The 23,601-nt window shown below is 53.1% G+C and overlaps 1 protein-coding gene across 3 annotated transcripts in view; it reads left to right on the top strand.

The window, feature by feature from the left end:
• NEGR1 (neuronal growth regulator 1) overlaps positions 1–23,378 on the top strand; it is a 199,534-nt gene extending 176,156 nt beyond the window's left edge. For 2 of the 3 annotated variants that reach the window (XM_040073481.2, XM_040073482.2), the window contains one exon: positions 11,814–23,378. In XM_040073481.2, coding sequence (XP_039929415.1) covers positions 11,814–11,938 — 125 coding nt within the window. In that variant the 3' untranslated portion in view covers positions 11,939–23,378. The remainder of the gene's footprint in view (positions 1–11,813) is intronic. The other variant, XR_009208130.1, reaches the window with a different exon arrangement.
• The last annotated feature ends 223 nt before the right edge of the window (positions 23,379–23,601 follow it).

Here is a 23,601-nt window from a genome sequence, read left to right on the forward strand (position 1 = left end):
AAGGGACCCCCAGCAGAAATCCAGCCCCAAACGTCTCTGGGAATGGGGGGATCATTCCCTCCCACCCACAGGCAGCTGCAGGAGCTGAGAGTCCTCCCGATGGCAAATCAGCTCCTGCTGCAATCCCAAATAATCCATCCTAGGGAGCAGTGCTTGAAGGTAAATGGAATCACAGAGTCACAGAATGGCCTGGGTTGGGAGGGACCTTAGATAAATCCCATCCATCCCACCCCTGCCAGGGCAGGGACAGCTCCCACTGTCCCAGGCTGCTCCAGCCCCAGTGTCCAACCCGGCCTCGGGCACTGCCAAGGATCCAGGGGCAGCCACGGCTGCTCTGCGAATTCCTGTGCCAGGGAATGCCGATTCCAAAAGTGGGGTCAGGGGCGGGAGATGGATCCCACCCCGGGCAGCCACAGCTGCAGGTGACAAACGGAGCTTTCAGGGCGACAAACCAGCGAAATGTCCAGGCATGAAATCTGCCCCACCCGGAGGGATCAGCTGGGAGGAGCCCAGGGGATGGATGGCTCCCAGCCCCGGGTCACTCCCGCATCCCTGAGGCGGACACAGCCCGGAGGGATCAGCTGGGAGGAGCCCAGGGGATGGATGGCTCCCACCCCCGGGTCACTCCCGCATCCCTGAGGTGAGGACAGCCCGGAGGGATCAGCTGGGAGGAGCCCAGGGCATGGATGGCTCCCAGCCCCGGGACACTCCCGCATCCCTGAGGTGAGGACAGCCCGGAGGGATCAGCTGGGAGGAGCCCAGGGGATGGATGGCTCCCAGCCCTGGGACACTCCCGCATCCCTGAGGTGAGGACAGCCCGGAGGGATCAGCTGGGAGGAGCCCAGGGCATGGATGGCTCCCAGCCCCGGGTCACTCCCGCATCCCTGGCGTGGGGACAGCTGGCTGCAGCAGGGTCTGGCTCCATCTGCTTGAGAAGTAGCAACAATTTCTCTGGGGCGGTGTTTGAACGCTCTGGAGCTCCATGAATAGTTAATGTCACGTCAGGGCCCGGAGACAAACGCTCTCGGATCTGAAGAGCAAATAGCTCAGGCTGCGATGAGTTATGTTGGTTCCTCGCGGACGCGGCGCCGTGGAAATTGCAATCATCCCTCATGAACGCGCTCAGCTTCCCGCTGCGGGGAGGGAAGGGAGGGAAGGGAGGGAAGGGAGGGAAGGGAGGGAAGGGAGGGTGGCCGCTGCCTCGGCTGCCTGGGGCGGAGGGAGGAGGGCCAGGGGAAGCTGCTCTGTTCTCCCTGCAGCCGGGCACAGACAGGGTGTACCCCTGCAGAAATGGGGGCTGCGGGGGTTCAGGTGCCAAGGAGCCCACATCCCCTCAGTGGAGGTGACTTCTCCCTGGACCCCCTTTATGGAGGTGACTTCTCCCTGGATCCCCTTTCATTTCCCTGCATCCCCTTTATCCAGGTGACTTTTTCCTGGATCCCCTTTATCCAGGTGACTTTTCCCTGTATCTCTTTTAAGGATGTGACTTCTCCCTGGATCCCTTTTATGGAGGTGACTTTTCCCTGGATCCCCTTTATGGAGGTGACTTGTCCCTGGATCCCCTTCCTGGAGCTGAATTTTTCCTGGATCCCCTTTATGGAGATGATTTTTTCCTGGATCCTCCTTGTGGAAATGACTTTTCCTGGATCCCCTTTCTTTTCCCTGCATCCCCTTTAAGGATGTGACTTTTCCCTGGATCCCCTTTATGGTGGTGACTTTTCCCTGGATCCCCTTTATGGAGATGAATTTTTCCTGGATTCCCTTTCTTTTCCCTGGATCCCCATTCTTTTCCCTGGATCCCCTTTAAGGGTGTGACTTTTCCCTGGATCCCCTTTAAGGGTGTGACTTTTCCCTGGATCCCCTTTAAGGGTGTGACTTTTCCCTGGATCCCCTTTAAGGGTGTGACTTTTCCCTGGATCCCCTTCATGGAGGATTCCATATGGAAGGATGGATATTCCTGCTGGTGTCCACCCAGACCCTCCCCTGGCCCGGCCTGAGGCTGTTATGCTTCACTGTAACTTCTGGAATTAGCAAACAGTTGGACTTGGTTGTTTATTTCATCCATCACCTTCTTCTAATCAAAACACTATTGATGATTAATTCCTTGGCTATTGGCACAGTTCGGGAATAACTTTCCATGGATTCTGGGGGGGGGGGGGGTTCTAATATTCCTATAAAAAGAGAGGAATACATGCACCATGCAGAAATAGGAGCAAGAGGAGCCCACCAGAAGTGCCTAAGAAAATCAACCTGAATAAACCCCACATCTTAGAAATCATCTGCCAGCCACCTGGGTGGAAGATTTGCTGAAATGCTGCTGGCACTTCCAGCCAAAACCTTCCTCACCCTCACACCAAAAAAAGGAGAGGAGTCATGTTCCCACCTGCCTCACTCCACGTCCTTTGTCAAGAGCGCAAGAATGATGTGGAAACCGTGCAGAAACTGGAAAGTTCAGTGTGAAAAATTATCATTCACGCTGCTGTATGACATTGCCTCAGCACAGCAGAACCAACAGAGTCTTCCTGATATATGAGAACTATCAAAGGTTGCCACTGAACACGGAGATTTAATGTGCTGCTTAATTCGAGAGCTTATTTACAATGTCACACGTCACTCGGAGAAAAATGGCTCTGACAACCAATCATTTAAAATATAGGAAGAATGTTTAACAAAAGGTCAGAAGTACAAATATTTTACATATTAACTACTAATAAATTCATTTCCTCTCAAAGTTAGGAGGATCAGCAAATGTCTCCAAAGCCATTTGCAATATTTCAGCACAAGACCCAACCTCTAATTACCAATGCGAATTGTAAATAATTGTCAAGTATGCAGATGAGCCAAAAATTCTCTCAAATTAAAGTAATTAGCTCCCAAGTCAAATTTTTCTGTCACATTAAAACGCTTTTCCTTGTCTCCAATGTGACACTTACAAATGAGAGCCACATTGTCAGGGAAGCAGTTATTGCAGGCTGCCAGGATGATGTGCACCCGCAGCCGAGAGCTCTCTGCTTCCACAGGAACCTGAGCTGAGTTTTCACTCCATGGCTGTGCCGCTCGTCCCCCGTGGGAGTGGGGAGTTTATCCAGCTGGAACCCTGGCAGGTGGCTCCAGAGTTTCCCCATCACTTGGTGTGGGAATATCCCTCATGGAGAGTCTCCTCAGCGCTTGGTTCTCCTTCCCTGAGGAACCTTCCCGGGTCTGGGATAGAGATGGGAATTGTGCCCCATCCTGCAGCGCAGGGATGGGGGAGTGGGAATGGGAATGGGAATGGGAATGGGGACGGGCAGCTTGCCTCTCCCAGTGCTTTCTCTGGTGCTTTCATGCTTTACTCTCAGTGTCCTCTTAACCAAAGCCGTGTTTTCCACGTCCAGTGGAAGATCCTGAGACATTCTCCCGCGTAATTATAGATTCCCGGGCAGCACCCAGCTGGGTGTTTTCCATTCACTGCTCGGGTCTATTTCACTTCAGGCTGAACGAGCCCGGGTTTGCTGCTGGCTGCAGAGGAACCCAAAATCAGGGAGAGGACGCAGTCCCGGCCTTGAGCACGTCCCATCCCCAGCCAGTTGTGTGGGCAGAAGACTGCACAGTGCCCTGAAATAAGGCAGGATTTACCTGCTCCTTTCCAGGGACCCCTTCCAGTGGCTGGGATCCCCTCTGCCTCTGCCACTTCTTCCAGACAGGACAACAGGGTTTGGACCCAGAAATCCAAGCCGGATTTGTGGTTTCCTTTGCCCTGCCTGTGCCAAGAGCAGTGAGTCTGGAGGAATCTAACAAGGGCAGGGACAGGCTGAGCCTCACTCAGGCATCTCATCCATTCAGGCTGGAATTTCGGGAAAGGTTCTTCCCCCAGAGGGTGCTGACACTGCTCAGGCTCCCCAGGGAATGGGCACATTCCCAAAGCTGCCAGAGCTCCAGGAGGGTTTGGACAGTGCCAGAAGGCCCAGGAGCCGTGATTTGGGACCGTGGGTGACGGGGTCTGCTCCTGCTGCCCAGAGCCATCGATTCCCTGCTCCCTCGGCTGATTTCTGCCCTCTCCATTGCTGATACCAGGCAGGGGTGAGGCGGTGATCCCGCTCAGCATGGGTTCATCCCGGGGCTGGGGCTCTCACCTCCTGAGTCTGTTCCAAGCCAGCTCATCCCTCAAGGCTGCTCCCATCCACTGCTCCGCAGCTCCTCAGAGATGTGTCATTTTTCCAACGCCGCTGCGCTCCTCAGCCGCACAAAGAAATGGGACACGACTCCAGTATAAAGGGTGATTTATAAAGTCAAATTTCATTCTGTTCCCTCACAGTAGTTTTCCTCATAAGTACTCCTCGGGATTGTGAAATATTCCTTGCAGCAGGATCCGAGTCCATCAGGGCTGCACTATTTCATCCCGCTGCGCTCGGAGCTCTCCGTGCTCAGGCTCCATTCATCCCATCGAGGCACGAGAGGGATTCTTTTCCCTTGCAGCATTTCAGGGAAGGTGTTTTGGTTTGAGGTTTATTGTCACCGAGACACGCAAAGCAATCACGCGTAGCCGAGAAATTTCGCAGGGCAGAGAGGTTCCTCCGTGCCAGCTCAGGGCTGAGTCAGGGCGGAGCGAGCCTCCTTGTTTATTTCTTACTTTTTATACATTTGTGGGTCTGGCTGTGGATTGGCTTTTAGAGTTTTCACCTCTCAAGCCAACTGGCCACACCAGCCGTCAGTTACAATTGTTTTCAGGTTAGAAATGTGCAAACAAAGGACAGAGAATGAAAAACAAAGGATTTGTTTATGTTACATCTGTGGGAAAAAGGTAGAACTGCTTTTAGTATTGTACAATAAATAAAAAGATCTGACTCCATTTATGAAAATCAAAAGGCTATAAAAAACTCAGAAAAACCAGGGTAACAGTTTATCCCTGTCCAAGTGAAATTCCACCGAAGAGACACCTGAGCAGTGTGTGAGGGTTGGAAGTGGGGGCTGTTTCTGGAGCTGTCACCAGAGCTGGTGCTGCAGTGTCAGAGCAGCACCACTGCTCTGATTCTGGGATATCCAGGGACAGCCACAGGATCCTGGAATGCTTCGGCTTGGGAGGGGCTGCAGAGATCACCCAGTGCCACCCCTGCCATGGAAGGGACAGCTTCCACTGCCCCAGGCTGCTCCAGCCCCGATCTCCAGCCTGGCCTTGGGCACTGCCGGGGATCCAGGGACAGCCACAGCTGCTCTGGGCACCCTGTGCCAGGGAATGCCGCCCTCCCAGGAAGCAATTCCCAATTCCCAATCTCCCATCCATCCCTGCCCTCTGGCACTGGAAGGTGTCCTGTCCCTCCATCCCTTGTCCCAGGTCCCTCTCCAGCTCTCCTGGAGCCCCTTTAGGCCCTGCCAGGGGCTCGGAGCTCACCCTGGATCCTTCTCCTCTCCAGGACTGAGCCAGAACCACAGCGAGATCCCACAGAGGGGCCAGGAACTGCAGGGATTTTTAGGTACCACCCGGTGCTCCTGAGCATTTTCTGGCTTGGGAAATGCTCTGTTCCAGAGGATTATTTGTGACCCTTAACCCCCTCTTCCCCCCCAGCCTCAATCCCAGCCCCAGTCGCCAGCTGCCATTGAACAGCTCTGGTTGGACCCACGGCACCCTGGGGCTGGCAGCCCCACACCCTCACAAGCACAAATGACCTGACTCTGAAATCTGGGTGTATTTTTAGCAGTCTGAAACGAGTCTGTGGCTGTTTACAGTATTTAGCGTGAGTTGTTTGTCAGGGAACGGGAAAGGTGACTCTGACCGTGGAGGGCAGAGAGGCAGCGTGTGTCTCCTCCTTGGCCAGGGTTCCCACAGCCAGGGAACCCCAAATCCCTGGCAAAGATCCTCACAATTCAGAATGACACTGCTGGTGGCCATGGTTACCAGGTGTTCCTTGCTTGGCTCTTTTTCTCAACCTGTAAACATCGTATTTTCTATTTTACCTCAGTCAGAATCAGCATCAAGATCGGTTTTGCATTAGACACAGGGCACATCCCAAATGGGCTCTTCATGACTGAAACAAGAAATGCTTCTGTCTCATTTTCTGAGCATGCACGAGCACAGACTGGGATCATATTTCACTTTAAAACATTGCTGGTGGCACATCTCAAGTGTTTAAAATACTAAGCTTTCAGATTTCAGCACAGCAAACAGCAGATTTTTGCTTCTGCAGTTCTAGCAATTGTATTTTAGTCCCTGTTTTCCCATTTTAGGACCCATAAAATGCTTTTTTATTCACCTAAATTTGAAATAAGGACAAATCAGCATTTCGTTTTCTATTTCCTGCCCTGCCAGCAGCCCTGTGTGAGTGCTGATGGACAGGGCCTGATAACTCTCCTCTTTTATCAACCCCATCGCTCTTCTGGGGCTCATCTCCTGGATCTCTCTGCCAACACTGCCATCCCAGAGGATGATAAAGCCCCTCTGCTGAGCACTTGGCACTTCCCAGCTTTATCCTCCGTAGCTGTGGCTCATCCAGGGGGCAGAGCCAGCCCTTGGACAGCTCCTGAAATATTCCCTGCCCTTCCTCAAGGGTTTTCAGAGAGATTTGTCTGGGTGGTGCCGAGCTCTCCCTGACAGATGGCCCACAAAAGCGAGATCCTGCCCCAGCTGCAGCCCCGTGTCCCAGGGAGGGCAGGGGATGGGCAGAGCTCTGTGCCCCGGGCTGGAGCGGCTCCTGGGATGGTGCAGTGGGATGGAGCAGGCTCACGGGACATTCCTGCCAGAATCCTTGTCCCTACAGCTTCCAGCCCTGCCCCAGGCAGCTGTGCCAGGGCTGGGCAGCATTTCCAGGAGGGAATTTTCCCTAAAATCCCACCCTGAACCTCCCCTGGCCCAGCCTGGGGCCGTTCCCTCTGCTCCTGTCCCTGTTCCCTGGGAGCAGATCCCAAATCCCCCCGGCTGTCCCCTCCTGTCAGGAGTTGTACAGAGCCACAAGGTTCCACTGAGCCTCCTTTTCTCCAGGCTCAGCCCCTTTCCAGCTCCCTCAGGGATTCTCCAGCCCCTTCCCAGGTTTGTTCCCTGCCCTGGACATGCTCCAGCCCCTCCAGGTCCTTCTTGTACTGAGGGGCCCAGGACTGACCCCAGAGCTGACCCCAGAGCTGACCCCAGAACTGACCCCAGAGCTGACCCCAGGACTGACCCCAGAGCTGACCCCAGAGCTGACCCTAGAACTGACCCCAGAGCTGACCCCAGGACTGACCCCAGAGCTGACCCCAGAGCTGACCCCAGAACTGAGCTGAACCAGAACTGAGCTGACCCCAGAGCTAATGCCAGAGCTGACCCCAGTGCTGACCCTAGAGCTGACCCCAGAACTGACCCCAGAACTGACCCCAGTGCTGACCCCAGAACTGACCCCAGAACTGACCCCAGAGCTGACCCCAGAGCTGACCCCAGAACTGACCCCAGAGCTGACCCCAGAGCTGACCCCAGAACTGAGCTGAACCAGAACTGAGCTGATCCCAGAGCTAATGCCAGAACTGACCCCAGAGCTGACCCCAGAGCTGACCCCAGGACTGACCCCAGAGCTGACCCCAGGACTGGCGGTGCCCCATGCAGGCCCAGCACATCAGGGATTTTTTAGGCTGTGCCAGGGACAGAGTCAGGCCTGGCTGCAGAGAACCACGCTCCAAAGGTGGATTTCCACACGGCTGAAATCCCCAGCGTTTCCCAGGAGTTCCTGGGGGCCAGGGCAGTGTTTAACCCTAGGCTCCCTCTGGCACACCCTCCAGCAGGGCCTCCTCCTCCTCCTCAGGTGGATTTAACTCATATCCCGAATTTCCCGTGTGTTTAACCCCAGGCTCCCTCTGGCACACCCTCCAGCAGGGCCTCCTCCTCCTCCTCAGGTGGATTTAACTCATATCCCGAATTTCCCGTGTGTTTAACCCCAGGCTCCCTCTGGCACACCCTCCAGCAGGGCCTCCTCCTCCTCCTCAGGTGGATTTAACTCATCCCGAATTTCCCGTCCAGGCCCTGAGGATGATTGCATTTGGATAAAGCTGAACAAACCCCCTTTTCCCGACTCCTTTTCCCACAGCCCTCCAAGGTTTTGCTCTCCCAAGGCCCAGCTTTCCTGGTCCTTCCTGGCCTCCAAGGAGAGGTTTCTGCTCCTGCCTCTCCCCTGCGGTTTCAGAGCTCTGCGGGCATTCCCTGCTCCTGACAGAGTCTTTGATCGACTGTCCACCTTCTCCTCCACAGCCATAAATCCTCCACCGGCTCCAAGAGTAACAAAATGTGGAGATGTTATTCCTAGGCCTCGCCCGAGCCTTCCGAGGCCCATTATCTCCCCATCTTTTCTTTTAAAAGAACCTTCTTTGACAGCCTAACCTTTTTCATCCTTTTTTTTCTTTTTTTTTTTTTTTTTTTTGCCTTGCTGCTTTGACCTTGAGTTAGTTTATTGCTTCCTTCTCTGTATGTTTGAAATGTTGCACCAAAAAAAATCCAATTTATTAAGGCTTTCCTTTAGTAAATGATTAACCTGAATATAGTTAAATGAAATGCTTATTAACATCTCCCTGCATAATCCATTTAACAGAATTAGTCTTGCTTATTCAGACAACCTAAAGGGGTCTGTGCTTTTGTCTACACAGCATCAGCATTAAAGCTTATAATTATTTCTGGTTAATGCAGCCCTTGGTCCTAGGAAATGCTGGTTTGTGTGTTCCAGCATAGCACTTCTCCTAATCTCTTGTATTAATTAGAGATACCGATATAATATGACTTTGTTCCTTTCTATTCAGCACCAGGAGAGATGTCTGAATATAATCCTATCTCTGCTAAGGGTGTCTTAAATATTTCCACGAGTGCTGGCTGGTGTAAAACATTAGGATTAGGCGCAGTAATCCCTAAACTGGAAGAAAGGAGGGCTTCCAAAGGCACGTGGGTGTGCCTGGCACGGGGCTGGTGGTTCCTCCTTCCCCTGGGAGGAGATTTAAGGTCCTGTCCAAGCTCAGACTCCAGCCCCAGTCGCTCTGGGAGCCCATCCCAGCCCCTGGAGATGCTCTGTGTGTCCCTCCCTTACCCAGAGGCACGCAGCCGCTCTGGCTCTAAGGAAAATTCAACTGAAGTAGCAGGAGTGTAAATTATTACCCCTCAGTGGCTGCAGCTGACATTTTAAACTCACTGCGTCCTCTGAATCCTGGGTCATTTGATATTTCAGACGTCAGGCTCTTTGTGGAGCTCCTTTTAATCTTTTTCTAGATGGAAATGCTCTTTTTCTTTTCAGGCATTTCAAGGTGTAACTCCCAGGGCTCTGAAGTGAATTTGCAGCACCGGACCATAAAATCACGGAATCATTTAGGCTGGAAAAGCCCCCCCAGACCATCCAGTCCAACCATTCCCAGCACTGCCAGGGCCACCCCTGCCCCACGTCCCCGAGTGCCACATTCTGGGGCTTTGAGATCCCCCCAGGGCTGGGGAATCCGACCCTCCCAGGGCTGGGCAGCCCTTTCCATGGAGAAATTCCTGCTGTCCCACCTGCCCCTCCCTCGGCACAGCTCTGCTCCCCCTCTCCGGGCACCCGAAGCTCTGCCAAGGCCTCTGTGAAATCAGCCCTGTGTAACGGGGGTGACGGAAATGCCCGGGGTGGCTGCAGGTGTAATCACAGACTCAGATAATTCCAGCTTTTATTTAAAGCCTAATCACACATTCCTCCACCGTTACCTCCCTGCATAAATATTAAGACTGGGAGCTCGTGTGTTTGTGTGTGTGGAACAATGGCATGGCAACATTTCAGTGGGGGGAAGAAAAAGCAGCTGGTTTATGCTGCTCCTGAACATTTAAACCTTTCCATTTCCCCCTAAGCTGAGGGCTTAGTCTGACACGGAGAACCGTCAAAATGTGCTTTGAGAATTACCGAGTCCAAGAACAAAGCGACCTTGCACAGCCTTGCACAGAGAACGCTCAGGGAAGCAAGGACTGCTCAGTCCTTACCAAAATAATTACTCAGAGTAGATCAAGGACTGAGCAGACCACGCTAAGAGTCTTTAAATTTTAAAGGTGTGTTTATTTTGAAAGTTTATGTATCAGCACAAATCTATGGAATGTTATTAATATCCAGCAACAGCGTTTTGCTTGGCCAGCAAAGAATTCAGGGGAAGTTAATCAAAATTCTGAGGGGGAAAAAGAAAAAGGCTGCAGGAGATTATGAATTTTTAAGAATTTTTAAGAGTCTAGCCCAATATTTAAAGCTGTGTGTGATCCAGTAAGCCTCGTGTGACATCATAATTGATAATTAGGCTTCTCCAGGCTTGCTTCTCCTCCAGGTTTCTTGCCCATCCAATTCTCCTGCTTAGGCAGCTTTGGGAACTGTAACTCTTTTCTATTATCTCCCCACGTCAGTGCATTTTCCCCCCATTAACTCCCCTCTTGCCTTTGTGCAGAAACAATCCAGGTATGATTTAATAAGCCTTGGAAAGACAGAGCTGGTTCATATGCAGGAAATCAGATTTACATAATTTTCCGCTCGCTTTTATAGCTGCCGTAGTTCAAATTATCCTTAAGTTGGGGAAACTCTTTTCATACCACAAAATGAAATAGCACCTGCGTTATGCTTCAGCTTCCTCGCCCGGCCCTTGTCATAAATTAAAGGTTGGTTTGCCACCCTGACTGAGCACGGAAAGTCCCTTTTTAATGGGAGGAGAGGAAATGCCCTGGCCTGCACTTAGTCACAGTCATCAGTCGCTAAACTAAGCTTCAAAACCGAGTTTAATCTTGTTTTGTTCGGGGCTTATTACCTGAACCTTCCTGCGCGGGGGGAGAGCAGCGGATTCCGCCTTGTGTCACATTCTCTGCGCCAGTGAAAATGTCACAGGCTGAAAATGGAGCTCTGGGGATCTGTGCAGGAACCGAAGGGACGCTCCTGTTCCGGGATTTGGGCTGGGCTGGGGCCGGGGAGGCTGTGAAAGCAAACAGGGTTTGGGGCACGGTGAGGGAACAGCTCCTCGTGCTCCCTCCTGCCGGTGCCTCTCCAAGAGCAAACCCGCGGCTTTCAGTGAGTCCTGGAATGGTTTGGGTTGGAAAGGACCTTAAATCCCAACCCATCCCACCCCTGCCATGGCAGGGACACCTCCCACTGTCCCAGGCTGCTCCAGCCCCGGTGTCCAACCATCCTTGGGCACTGCCAGGGATCCAGGGGCAGCCACAGCTGCTCTGGGCACCCTGTGCCAGGGAATGCCACTCTCCCAGGGGACAATTCCTGCACAAAATCCCATCTAAATCAACACTCATCCAGCCTAAGGCCGCTCCCCTTGTCCTCTCAAGGCCAAGGTTTCTGCCAGGTCCATCCCTGAGGACATTCCTGCCCCTGCCCAGCCCAGCCCCAGGGACGAGCTCCTCCCTTGCTCCTCAACACTGATTTCTTGTATTTCCCCTCTTTGTGCTCTGTGTGCACTTAGCCAGGGAATTCAAGAAAGACTTTGCGGTAAACAAATAAATACAATTTCTTCAAAATAAGTATTAATGTCTTTGGCTAAGCACAGTTGTCAAACTCTGGCTTCTGGAGCTGGGCACAAAATGAGCTGTTTTCCACAAGAGCTCAATCCAGTCGCCTCTCATTGATTGCACTGCAGATCTTAACGCTGGGGAACTTAAAAACGGATCGATTATCTGGCTGGTTAAAAATGAAGCACTCCCATTCTTAGGTGCTCGCCTTAAAAACGATTTCTCCCCTCGGAGCAAGCGGGGCTGTCCCCAGGGAGCAGGGCCGGGCTGCGCTCACAGCGGGAATTCTGCTGCTGCCCTGGGAGGCAGCTTGGGATGAGTGATGGAAAATAAGAACGCGGGGCGCCGGGAGAGCTGTCACTGACCCGCTGTCCTTGCCTTGCAGCTCCCAGCACGGCCCAGTACGGGATCACCGGGCACGCCGAGGTGCTCTTCTCCTGCTGGTCGCTGGTGTTGACGCTCTCCTCCCTCAGCAGCATATTCTACCTGAAGAACATCCTTCTGCACTAAATGCAAAGACCCATAAAAGGCTTTTAAGGATTCTCTGAAAGTGCTGATGACTGGATCCAATCTGGTAGAGTTTGTTAAAAGCGGCGTGGGATATAATCAGTGCTTACATGGGGATGATGGCCTTCTGTAGAATTGCTCATTATGTAAATACTTTAATTCGACTCCTTTTTTTTTTTTTTTTTTTTTCTTTTTTTCTTTTTTTTTTTGATTAGCTGCATTACCTTGTGGAGCAGTACACATTGTCCTTTTTTAAGACGTGAGAACTCTGAAATTACTTTTAGAGGATATTAATTGTGATTTCATGTTTGTAATCGACAAGTTTTCAGAAGCATTCAGTCATGGTCTGCTGAGTCGCAGACTGTAGTTTACAAAAAAAGAAAAGGATATTGCAGTAAAAATGTGCTTCTTTAAGGCTGCAATACAAACATTCAGCTCCCTTCTCAACTAGCATTCTATCCAAACTTACACAAAAACATTTGTCCTTTTTTGAGTAAAAAAAAAAAAATCAAATAACATTGCCTTCAAAATATTTCCTCAAAATATTACACATATCTAGATTTACTTCTAGCATGATATTCAGGTTTCAAGAATGAGCCTTGTACTATAACTGCATTGCGCAGTACTGCTTCTGTTCTCTTCCCTCTTTCCTGCCAATTCAGCATGGTTGTGCCTTCATGAAACACGACTTTCCTCTTCCTCTCCAGCCAATCTGGAATGTGTTTTGGGAAATGCTGAAGCATCCTTTTGAGCGTGAGGAATCCCCCGGTGAGGACAGAGGTGCTCTGAGGAGAGGCTCCTCTGCAGGAGCAGGGCTGAGCTCCAGGGCAGCACCAACTCCTCCCTGTTCCTCCCTCCTCCGCCACTGACCAGTAGGTGACCTCTGTAAAAACGACATTTCCCAGTTAGAAAACGGAACTCAAATTGTTTTGTGGCATCTTCACAATGTCGGGATGTTCCCCTGAAGCCAAGTTCCCACCTGGCTGGAAAGGCCGGGATCGTCCCTTTCGTATCACTGGCAAAGTGAACTGGTGTTTTTCTTGCACTCACTTTTGTACTGGTTTGGCTGATTGAGCAATGATAAAGGATGCTTTGAACCACGAGACACCTGCGAATCCCTGGAGAATCAGGCAGAATTTCTATCTCCACATAGCCCTGTGGCAGCGAGGGTGCTCCTGCTGAGGGGATGTGGCCGTCCTCGGGAGAGCCACCAGGACAGGCTTGGGGGGACCTGGACAGGCTTGGGGGGAGCTGCTGTCCCCTGCCAGCCCTGACACACCATCCCCGTGCTGCAGCCCTCGGGAGGACACTGCTGGCACATGCTGAAGGATCAAGCTCAGAAATCGAAATCCCCTTTATTCCTGTCAGCCCTGGAGTGTGGAGCGCTGCTCCCAGCTCAGGCCTGACTGAGAGCTGCCGCCTGTGGGACTCACTTTGGTACCCGCGGCCAGCAGCCCTTGGACACCGCATCCCCTGGTGGCCCCAACAGCTCCTGATGTGCTCACAGACAGCTGCTGACAGCAGGAATAACAAAATCGTTATCACAGCGTCCCAGGCTGGCTGGGGCTGGGAGGGACCTCAAAGCCCATCCCATCCCTTCCCACCCCAGCCCTGCCAGGGACAGGGACAGGGACACTTCCACTATCCCAGGCTGCTCCAGGCCCCCTCCATCCTGGCCTTGGGTGGGACAGCACCACTTTCACTGTGATCGTTCCCAGGTTCCGTGTGTGAGCTCCAGCAGGTGACACAAATTTCCCAGCTCCCCGTTCCCCTCCCTCACGGCGGGGTTTTGGCAGTGGGCAGCACCAGCTGAGAGCTGGGAATACCCAGCAGTCCCAAGATCCCCTTTTTTCAGCAAGGAGGACTCCGAGTTTTCTGTGCTCAGGCTGAGCAGTCCCAGGTCAGTGTGCAGCCAGAACGTGCAGGGCCTCTGCTGTCCCTGCTGAGGAGGGGCAGAAACAGAGATGTTCACTCCAGGAGACGGCAGCAAAACCTCCTGGGTGACTCTGCCCGTGCTCAGTGACACACTGTATTATTTCTCTTCTTATTTACAGCCATGTGCCAAGCAGTTGCTGTTTTCAGAAACGTGGCATTTTTTAAAACCTGGAATAACATGAACAAACCCATTCTGCAAGGAAAAGGTCCGGACTCAGCTCAGCTGAGTTTATCAGTCCTGATATCCCGATCTCTCTTGTATTGCAGCTTTAAAGTGCTCTATTTTAGAATCCATTCACTAGAAACAGTGGTGCTGCGGGAAGTCTTGTGTCAGTGCAGTTTTATGGAGGAAAAAAATAAGGATGTGGATAACCCAACCCATACGTGTAAAACTGGGAGCGGGTTCTATACTGTGGCTGGATCAAATCCTGCATTCCAATGATACATTGCATTCCAGTGATTCCTAATATTTGGAACCCGATCTTTCCAGCAACAGAATAGAATGAGCGGCAGCTTTATTAAATATTGAAAAAAAGAAAGAAAAAAAAAAAAAAGAATACACGGTGAAGCGTTGAATGTTTGCATTCGCACCAGGGAGAGCCACTGGGTGACACGGAGGAGATATCCCGTCCCACCTTTGATTTTCCCTTGGGAGGGGACACCCCCCTTGTCAGGCCCAAAAAGGAGAACCCACAACGCCAGCAGGGCTGGGAGCCGTGTCTGGGCGCCGGGGGTGTGTGTGCGAGGCAGGAGCGTGCCGGGCAGTGCGAGGGGCAGGGCACAGCCGGAGGCTCTGGACTCTGCAGCCCGGCTCAGCGCAGGGCTGGAGCTGCAGCAGGGTGGGGATGGAGACAGCAGGCTCGGGGTGCCCCGTGCACCCAGCTGGGCTGGGATCCCTGCTCCCAAAACCAGCAGAGTGGCCACGGCCACCGCCAGGACCGGAGAATCTGGGCTTGGAAGGCAGCACCTGGTCACGCTGGGGTGCATTTCGGGAGCTTTGCTGTGTGCTTCCCCGGAGCTCTGACCCACCCTGCCGGGGTCTCGATTCCCACCTTCCCAACACGAACAGCAAAGCTTTGGCTGAGTGTTTCCATCAGGGCTGTTGCCCCCGTTGGAGCCCCCCGGGCTGGGAGAGCCCCCCGTGCAGGGACTCGGGGCTGTGTCCCCGCACAGTGACACTGCTGTCTCACGGCTGCTGGCCCTGGAGCTGCGCTGACACTCGCCCCAGGGACGTCTCACAGCTCGGGAACAAATGCAGTTTCTCCAGGGTTTGTAGCTTGGCAGGATCCTTCAGAGCCAGACAGCTTTTTTTAAACTTTTCAATAGGCTTTTTTTAGAGTCGATGCTGTTTTTAAGATCCAGGAGTGTTAAACCCATCCCAGTGACGGCTGCTTTTTTTGCACATTTTCTGAACAAGTGTTCGAAACAGACAATGGCAAATGTTCTGCTACCAAAACCTCCAGTGAGTCCACAGAACTGTGTTATGAAGAATGTGTGTACCAAAATATGTATTTACATGGATAAATATGCCTTAAAGACTAAATATGCATTTACTTCTAAGGCTGGATCTGCCTCGTGCCCAGTCTGGAGGTAAATAATCCATATTTCACAGCTGCCATGGAGGGGGTTGTTTCCTTGGAGAAAAAAAACAAAAGGGGGGAGGAGAGCATTTGTTTAAAAAGAATCTTCACTAATTATAAAGACCTTGCATGAGCTGCCATGTGTGAGGAGGAGCGGGGAGAGGATGAAGCCAAGCCTGGCACCCCAGCGCTGGCAGGGTGGGGTTTGCTGCGGGGCTGGCAGGGCTGTGGTGCCACCAAAAACTGCCACATCCTCTACCCTGTCCCCCTGCACACCCAAATCCCTGGGAGCTGGGACAGAGTGCGGGATCTGGGAGGTTCCCAGCCCCACAGGGATGTGGGAATGGGAATGGGAATGGGAGTGGGAATGGGAATGGGAATAGGAATAGGGCCACCGACCCACACCCTCCTGCCGTGCTGCAGTGGCAATGCAGGGCCCTGTGAAATGAGGAAATGCTGACGAAGAAAGGGAATGTAAAAAACGGGAATTACAAATTGTCCCTCCAGCCTTAGTACTGGGAGCAGAGGAGTCAGTGTCGGCAGGGAAGGGAGGAACTGGCTCTGAATCTTGCCCCGAGCAAGCGGGGATGTGGTGGACACACCCTGGCCGTGCTGCGGTGGGGCTGGGTTCGGTCCTTGTTTGTGTTCCTTCTCTGAGCTCTGCGGGCAGGGATTCATTCTGCAGTCAGGAAAGTCCATAATCCACCTGGAAACAGCCAGGGCAAGGCAGCGGCACAGGGGTCTCGGGCTGATGGGGAAGGGATTCTCAGCAAATCCTGCTCTCGGAGTTCTGTGTGAGCAAGGGCTTTACCGGGGCACCTTCAGCGCTGTTTGCTCCGGCTCCTGATGCCTAATTCATGAGGAGATCCAAGGTTCCTTTTTATTAGAAAATTCCCGTGTTAAAAAATGCGGAGATCAGCACATTTGCCACCTCTCATAAGCTTAGTTTTCAGTCATCCATATTTTAGGGCGTGTGAAGCGCTCCTGTCGGTCGGCAGGACGAAAACCCGCATTATGGGATGAGGGAGGAGCGCTTCCCACCCGCCCTGGCTGCTCTGCCCTTGGCTGGGATGAGCTGGGAGAGGCTGTGGGGTCCCTGCCTGGGGGCTCAGGGGGTGCAGAGCAATCCCAAGCTCTGGCCCCACCACTCCCCGCTGCCAGAGTTATCCCCGAGGGTTTCCTCGGATTTATTCCATCCCGGAGATGGGAGCAGCGTGACGGGCGCCTCGGCTCCCGTCACAAATCTGCACAAATCTGAGCAGAGCAGGGCCCGGGCTCTCCCACTGTGAGCTCAGAACCCTGCCACGAGCAGCAGGGAAACCAGCCCAGGGCAGGGAGCCCACCATCCCAGGCAGTGCCACAGCCCGGGGACAGCCCGGGGACAGCCCGGGGACAGCCCGGGGACAGGGACAGCACAGGACAGGGACAGCACAGGGACAGCACAGGACAGGGACAGCACAGGGACAGGGACAGCCCTGGGACAGCCCGGGGACAGCACAGGACAGGGACAGCACAGGGACAGGGACAGCCCTGGGACAGCCCGGGGACAGCACAGGACAGGGACAGCACAGGACAGGGACAGCGCAGGACAGGGACAGCACAGCACGGGGACAGCACAGGGACAGCACAGGACAGGGACAGCACAGGGACAGGGACAGCACAGGGACAGAACAGGACAGGGACAGCACAGGGACAGGGACAGCACTGGGACAGCCCGGGGAGAGCACAGGACAGGGACAGCACAGGACAGGGACAGCACGGGGACAGCATGGGGACAGCACAGGGAGAGCACAGGACAGGGACAGCGCAGGACAGGGACAGCACAGGACAGGGACAGCACGGGGACAGCAGGGCCACCCCTGCCCAGGAGCACCAGAAATGACCCTTCTGCAGCAGCACAGTGTAAGGACAGGGAGGGGACAGCAGAGTGCTGCTCCAGCCACAGGAGCTCCCCTTACCAGCCAAGGATTGGAATGCTCCTGATCCCCCTGCTCTCCTTTCCCAGCTGCCAGCTGACAAACTGCAGCAATGATCCTTCTCCCAGTCCCTATCCAGAGGGGGGAATCTGTCCTTCCCTTTCGGGATTTCTCAGCCCGAGCCAAGCACAGCTGGCACAGGACACGCTGTGGTTTCTGTGCAGTACCCTCAGCTCGGGCCCTTCCCAGCCCCACCAGAGTCAGAGGCACAGGGGTCCCGTTGACCCCCTGACAGCCGCTGAGGTGGGAGCCCCGAGTGAGAATAACCCTCCAAGCCCAGCAGCAGCCTCGTGTTCCAGGGGGTGGCTGAGGGTGGGATGGCAGGGCCAGGCTCCCCTCCCTCTGCTTTGTAGGTTTATTTTTTTTTTAATAAATATAAAACATCCTTTTCTCTTGGGAGGGTGGCTAACTCTGGCTTGGAGGGGCAGCCTTTGAGAGGCGCTCAGCATCTGTGATGTGTCCCTGTCCCTTCAGGTGGGGCCGGGCAGGAGCTGCTGCACTCCGCTAATGAGCCTGGTCCTTGCAGGAATTTGGGCTCTGCAGGCGGCACCACGGTTCATTAGGCTGGGAAAGCTTTCAAATCTTAGAGGAACTGCTTTTCTTCTCCCCTTTAAGCGAACTGCTGAAAGCGCTGAGTTGTTCTTCCACAGGATCTCAAATCCACTGCTTTTTCATTATCCTTGACCTTTTTACATTTTTTTTTGCCATGAGGGGGAAAAAAAAATCAGCTTTGGAGTAAATTACTGCAAATCCCTCCCCAAAAACATTTAACAGCAGAGCCTGGGAGGCTGGGACAGGGGAGCAACAGCTCTCGCTTGCCGTTGTTTTCTGTATAAAGAGAATTTAATGTCTGTTTGCAAAAAATTATGGATACTAAATCCCCGTGACTCATTTAGGAATGGCTTTTATCAGGACAGGTGCACGTATCCTCCCCAGTACTTTGTGTTATGAGTGGCAGAGAGGCAAAGTGTGCGATGGGACAGGATCCCTTCCTGCGTGCTGCTCCTGGAGCCTTGGACTCTGCGTCTTGGCCCCATCTCTTGGTCCCTGTGTTTGTGTCCCTGTCTCTTCATTCTCACCTCTCGGTCCCCATCTCTTAGTCCCCTTCTTTTGATCCTGTTCTCTCCATTCCCATCTCTTGGCCCTCATCTCTTGATCCATGTTTCTTTTTCCCCTTCTCTCCATTCCCACCTCCTGGTCTCTATTTCTTGATCCCTATATCTTGATCCCTAGGGGTCTCTTTTTCCCCTTCTCTCTGTTCCCATCTCTTTGTCCCTGTCTCTTTTTCCCCTTCTCTCCGTTCCCATCTCTTGGTCCCTATTTCTTGATCCCATCCCTTGGTCCCCTTCTCTCCACAGCCATGGAGGAGGGGAGGGCAGGGAGCAGGAGCAGGAGCAGGAGGAGGCTGCAGCCCAGGCTGAGCTCCCACCCCATTCCCTGGACCCAAAAAAAGGCATCAAAGACAATGACAGAGTCACTCCCGGTGCGCGCAGGGCTGAGCTCTCACCCCCTCCTCTGGCTCCCAGTCCAACCTGAACAAACCCAAGAGCTCCGTGATGTTCCTTGGGCTCAGCCCGGCTTCCCTCCCCGGGCTGGACACATCTGGAGGGGCTGAGATGTCACAGGGGTTTGGCATGGCTGATGTCACACGGGTTTGACACGGCTGATGTCACACAAATTTGACATGGCTGATGTCACACGGGTTTGGCACAGCTGATATCACATGGGTTTGACATAGTTGATGTCACATGGGTTTGGCACGGCTGCTGTCACAGGGGTCTGGAGGGACTGATGTCACACGGGTTTGACATGGCTGATGTCACACGGGTTTGACACGGCTGATGTCACACAGATTTGACATGGCTGATGTCACACGGGTTTGACATGGCTGATGTCACACGGGTTTGACACGGCTGATGTCACACAGATTTGACATGGCTGATGTCACATAGATTTGACATGGCTGATGTCACAGGGGTCTGTAGGGGCTGATGTCACACAGATTTGACTTGGCTGATGTCACATGGGTTTGACACGGCTGATGTCACACGGGTTTGACACGGCTGATGACACACAGGTTTGACATGGCTGATGTCACACGGGTTTGGCACAGCTGATGTCACACGGGTTTGACATAGTTGATGTCACATGGGTTTGGCACGGCTGCTGTCACAGGGGTCTGGAGGGGCTGATGTCACACAGATTTGACATGGCTGATGTCACACAGGTTTGACATGGCTGATGTCACACGGGTTTGACACGGCTGATGTCACACAGGTTTGGCACGGCTGATGTCACCCAGAGCAGGAGGGACACCTGAGCCTGCCCATCCTGTTCCCTGCTGTCCTGGCAGCCTCGGCGAGCGTCTCGCTCTCTGTTTCAACGCCTGAAGCACCTTTGTGCAAAAGGCCACGCTGTGAGAGAGCGCATTTGGAGAATTAATTTCCCAGAGTTAATCACCCTGGGCGCTGCTCTCCCGCTCCAGGGGCAGCGCAGGCCCGAGGCTCTGAGGAGCGCTCCTGCCGTGGCATTTCCCTGCACAAGATTGCGGATCAGACACTTAATTCCCGGGGAAAAAAGCAGCTGAGGGCTTTGACCTTCTGTTTGAATACAGAATTAGCACTCCAGTAAAGGTTAATGAGCTCGAGGAGGGAGGAGAGGATATTTCTCCGGAACCCTTCTGAGGTGGGATCCAGCAGGAGCAGGGCTCTGGGCAGGTCTGCCCTGGCAGCAGGAGCTGCTCCCCGGAGGGAGAGGAGGATCTGTCAGAGGATGGAGGGAACAGGGTTTCGCTGCAGGCCTTGGCTTTGTTCTCAGCTGAGATCCCCACGGAGCGCACGGGCCCTTGCTCCGGGCGTTCCCAATGCGTGCGTTTTCCTGAGAACTGTGATCTTGACTTGAATTCCTTTCCCTGCTTCCTCATCCAGCTGGTGCCGGTGTAAAGGAATTCTTTTGCCGTGTGGGGAAGGGCCCCAGGATTGCTGCCAGGATCGTCCCCTCTCGTTTGGCATCTCAGCCCCTTTCACCAGCATCTCTTCCAGAAGGGTTGGTTTGGCCAGTCCAGGCAGAAAACAAGCCAGCCTTTCCCCCATTCCAAAACTTCCTCCATTTCTAATCCTCTCCCACCCAAAATCATGGCATCACCGCTGTAAACGACAAATCAGAGAAACCCTGGGGGGAGACCTCAAATGAATGGCAAGAACTAGGGCTGCTGTAATTTAATAATCCCTTTATCGTGTTCATTACTTCTGTCATCAAAGGCGCTTTACCTTGAACGTAGTGCTCACACCTCTGGAGAAACCTGGGGGCTCTGACAAGTGCTTTAATATTCTAACAGATCACGAATATTTTGGAAAAGTGTCCTTTCCACAGGCTGAGGCAGAAAAGCAAACCCAAAACACAGCCCACCAGAGCAGGTTCTGCGCGGTACCAGCGACCTTATCACAGAACCAGGGAGTGGTTTGGGCTGGAAGGGACCTTAAGGATCATCCAGTGGGGATGGACAGTGCCTTGGGAGGGGTTAATGAGAATAAAGAACGCTTAGGTGAAAAAACCCCACAGCACGGAGTCATTTGTGTTTGCTAAATGTCGAGAGGCACCAGCTGAAAACAAAAGCCAGGCCTCGGAGGCAGCCAGGTCTGTGTGCAATTATCCCCTGGCCACCCAAAATATTGTCATGGAACAGCTCCCAGCCCGGGTTCTGTCAGGGGCTTTCCCCATTTTTCAGGTGGTTTCAGGGTCCTTTGCCCCCCTGCACAGCCCTGAGCCAAACCGAAGGAAGAGACGGAGTTTTCAGGTTTAGATTTTTCAAGGTTGCGTATTTCGTTTATTGTTTCTTATCTTACAATTCTCTCAGAGTCTGACAAGATGTTCGCAGCTGCATGGACTCCTCACGTCTCCCCCCGAGCTGGGCTGTCCTTATCTTTTATACTAATTGCTATGTATTTCCTATTTACTATTTCTCACCAATGTCTATCACTATTACTAAAAAGGTCATCTTTACTCTGACCCAGTCCTCACTAACTACTTTGTGCCACGTCACTGCAGAAATGGAGTGAGGGAAGGAGAAGGAAGAAGAAGGAGACAACGCCCCAAATTCTCCATCTTGCTTCCATTCACTTCAATGCTAGGAATCTAAAATTACTATTTTTTTCACCCTGTGATAAGCTAAACTACCATTTTTCACACTCTTGTGGCCTGTAAACCCCCTCTCAGTGTAGGAAGTTTTTCCCATGGACTGAAATCAAAGCCAGAGTCTCTCTGAGCTCCGGGCTCTGGGCTGGGGTCCCAGACCCCCCTGCCCAGGTCCCTGACCCTCCAGGGCAGCCAAAGGAATGCCCTGGGCTCCAACAGGGTTCCAGTGCAGGGAATATCCAGACACAGCTTTGCTCTGGGGCAGGACCTGGCTGTGCTCTGCGGGGAGATGGGCAGAGCCCTGGTGCCAGCATGGGGACACCATCGTCCTGCAAACCCAAACCCTCAAACCTCCCAAATCCCTCGAAATTTTCTCAAAACTCCAAGCTTGGAGCTGGTGACTGAGAGGCAAAGAGCGACTTGCACCAAGAAGCAGCCTTAGGGAAAATGCTGGGGTCCAGCGCAGCTCCTGCCCTCCCCCTTTTCCTCCAGGGCACCTTCCTGCTTTTTCCCTCAATGGGATAAGTTCCTGGGAAGGACAGGAATAACATCCTGCTATAGGGAATATCCCAGAGTCCCTCACAAAGCCACCCTTGGGTGTCCCAGTTCCCAGGGAGGGGTGACTCTCCCCATCCCAACACCCCCTCCTAGTCAATTAGAGATGCAAATGCACTTAGCAAAGTGCTCCTGCAGGTGTTCTTAATTAAACCAGCCCACCCCGAGCCCACACGAAGCAATCACCCCCCAAAACCCCTTCCTGCTCTCAGATGTTCCCAATCACTGCTGCGGGATCCTGCAGGAATATTATTTCTGTAGGACTAAACCATTTGCTAAATAAGCCACCTGTTAAATAAACACTCCCACTCTCCAAATATTGTTATTTTGTTTTCCAGCCCATGCACAATCTGGATTTATTTTAGATGAAAGAAGATAATCACTAAAGAAAAAAAAAAAAAAAAAAAAAAGCCAAAAAACAGTATTTTGACTATTTGCAACTATCCATCTTGTGAGCACATCTGCTCCTTTGCAAGCTGGCAGAGCTCTCACACTCAAAGAGATTCACAGCTCCTTATTCAGCCGGGAGCTAATGAATTTCCATCAGCAGGCCTCGGCACTCTTCCCTTCTTTGTCACTTCTTCAAGCCTGAGTTGCTCCTACTCCCCAGCCTCCCTTTTCCGAGCTGCATCTTCCCACAGGGACAAACCCCCATCCAAGATCGCTTTAGCAAAGCTGCCACGGGAGCGAGAAAAGAGTTTGCCTCCAGCTCAGTTACAAAATCGCGTTTTCTGAGCTTTAAAAGCCAAGTTCACCCTTATCCCACCCCGAGCCTGCCTGTGCAGGAACATGCACAGCCCCTGGAAAAGGGCAGGATGGGCATGCTCAGGGACAGCGGGATGGGAGGGAATACTTCCCTGGAAGGGATCTACAGAGGCTGAGCCCCAGCTGCAGGATCTGAGCACCCTGGAGCACCCCAGTGCCACCGGAGCTGACACCCGGCCTTTTCTGCTCTGCAATGAATAGGGTACATCACAGGGACCCACGGAATTGTTCAGGTTGGAAAAGCCGTCTGAGATTCTCAAATCCAACCATTCCCCAGCACTGCCAAGGCCACCCCTGCACCATGTCCCCATGTCCCACGTGCACAGGACAGTTAAATCCCACAGGGATGGGCACTCAGCACTGCCAAGGCCACCCCTGCCCCATGTCCCACATGCACAGGGAATGAAATCCCACAGGGATGGGCACTCAGCACTGCCAAGGCCACCCCTGCCCCATGTCCCACATGCACAGGACAGTTAAATCCCACAGGGATGGGCACTCAGCACTGCCAAGGCCACCCCTGCCCCATATGCACAGGGAGTGAAATCCCACAGGGATGGGCACTCAGCACTGCCAAGGCCACCCCTGCCCCATGTCCCCATGCCCCACATGCACAGGGAGTTAAATCCCACAGGGATGGGCACTCAGCACTGCCAAGGCCACCCCTGCCCCACGTCCCACGTGCACAGGGAGTTAAATCCCACAGGGATGGGCACTCAGC

The sequence above is a fragment of the Hirundo rustica genome, chromosome 9, assembly GCF_015227805.2.
Source record: "Hirundo rustica isolate bHirRus1 chromosome 9, bHirRus1.pri.v3, whole genome shotgun sequence".
NCBI lineage: Eukaryota > Metazoa > Chordata > Aves > Passeriformes > Hirundinidae > Hirundo > Hirundo rustica.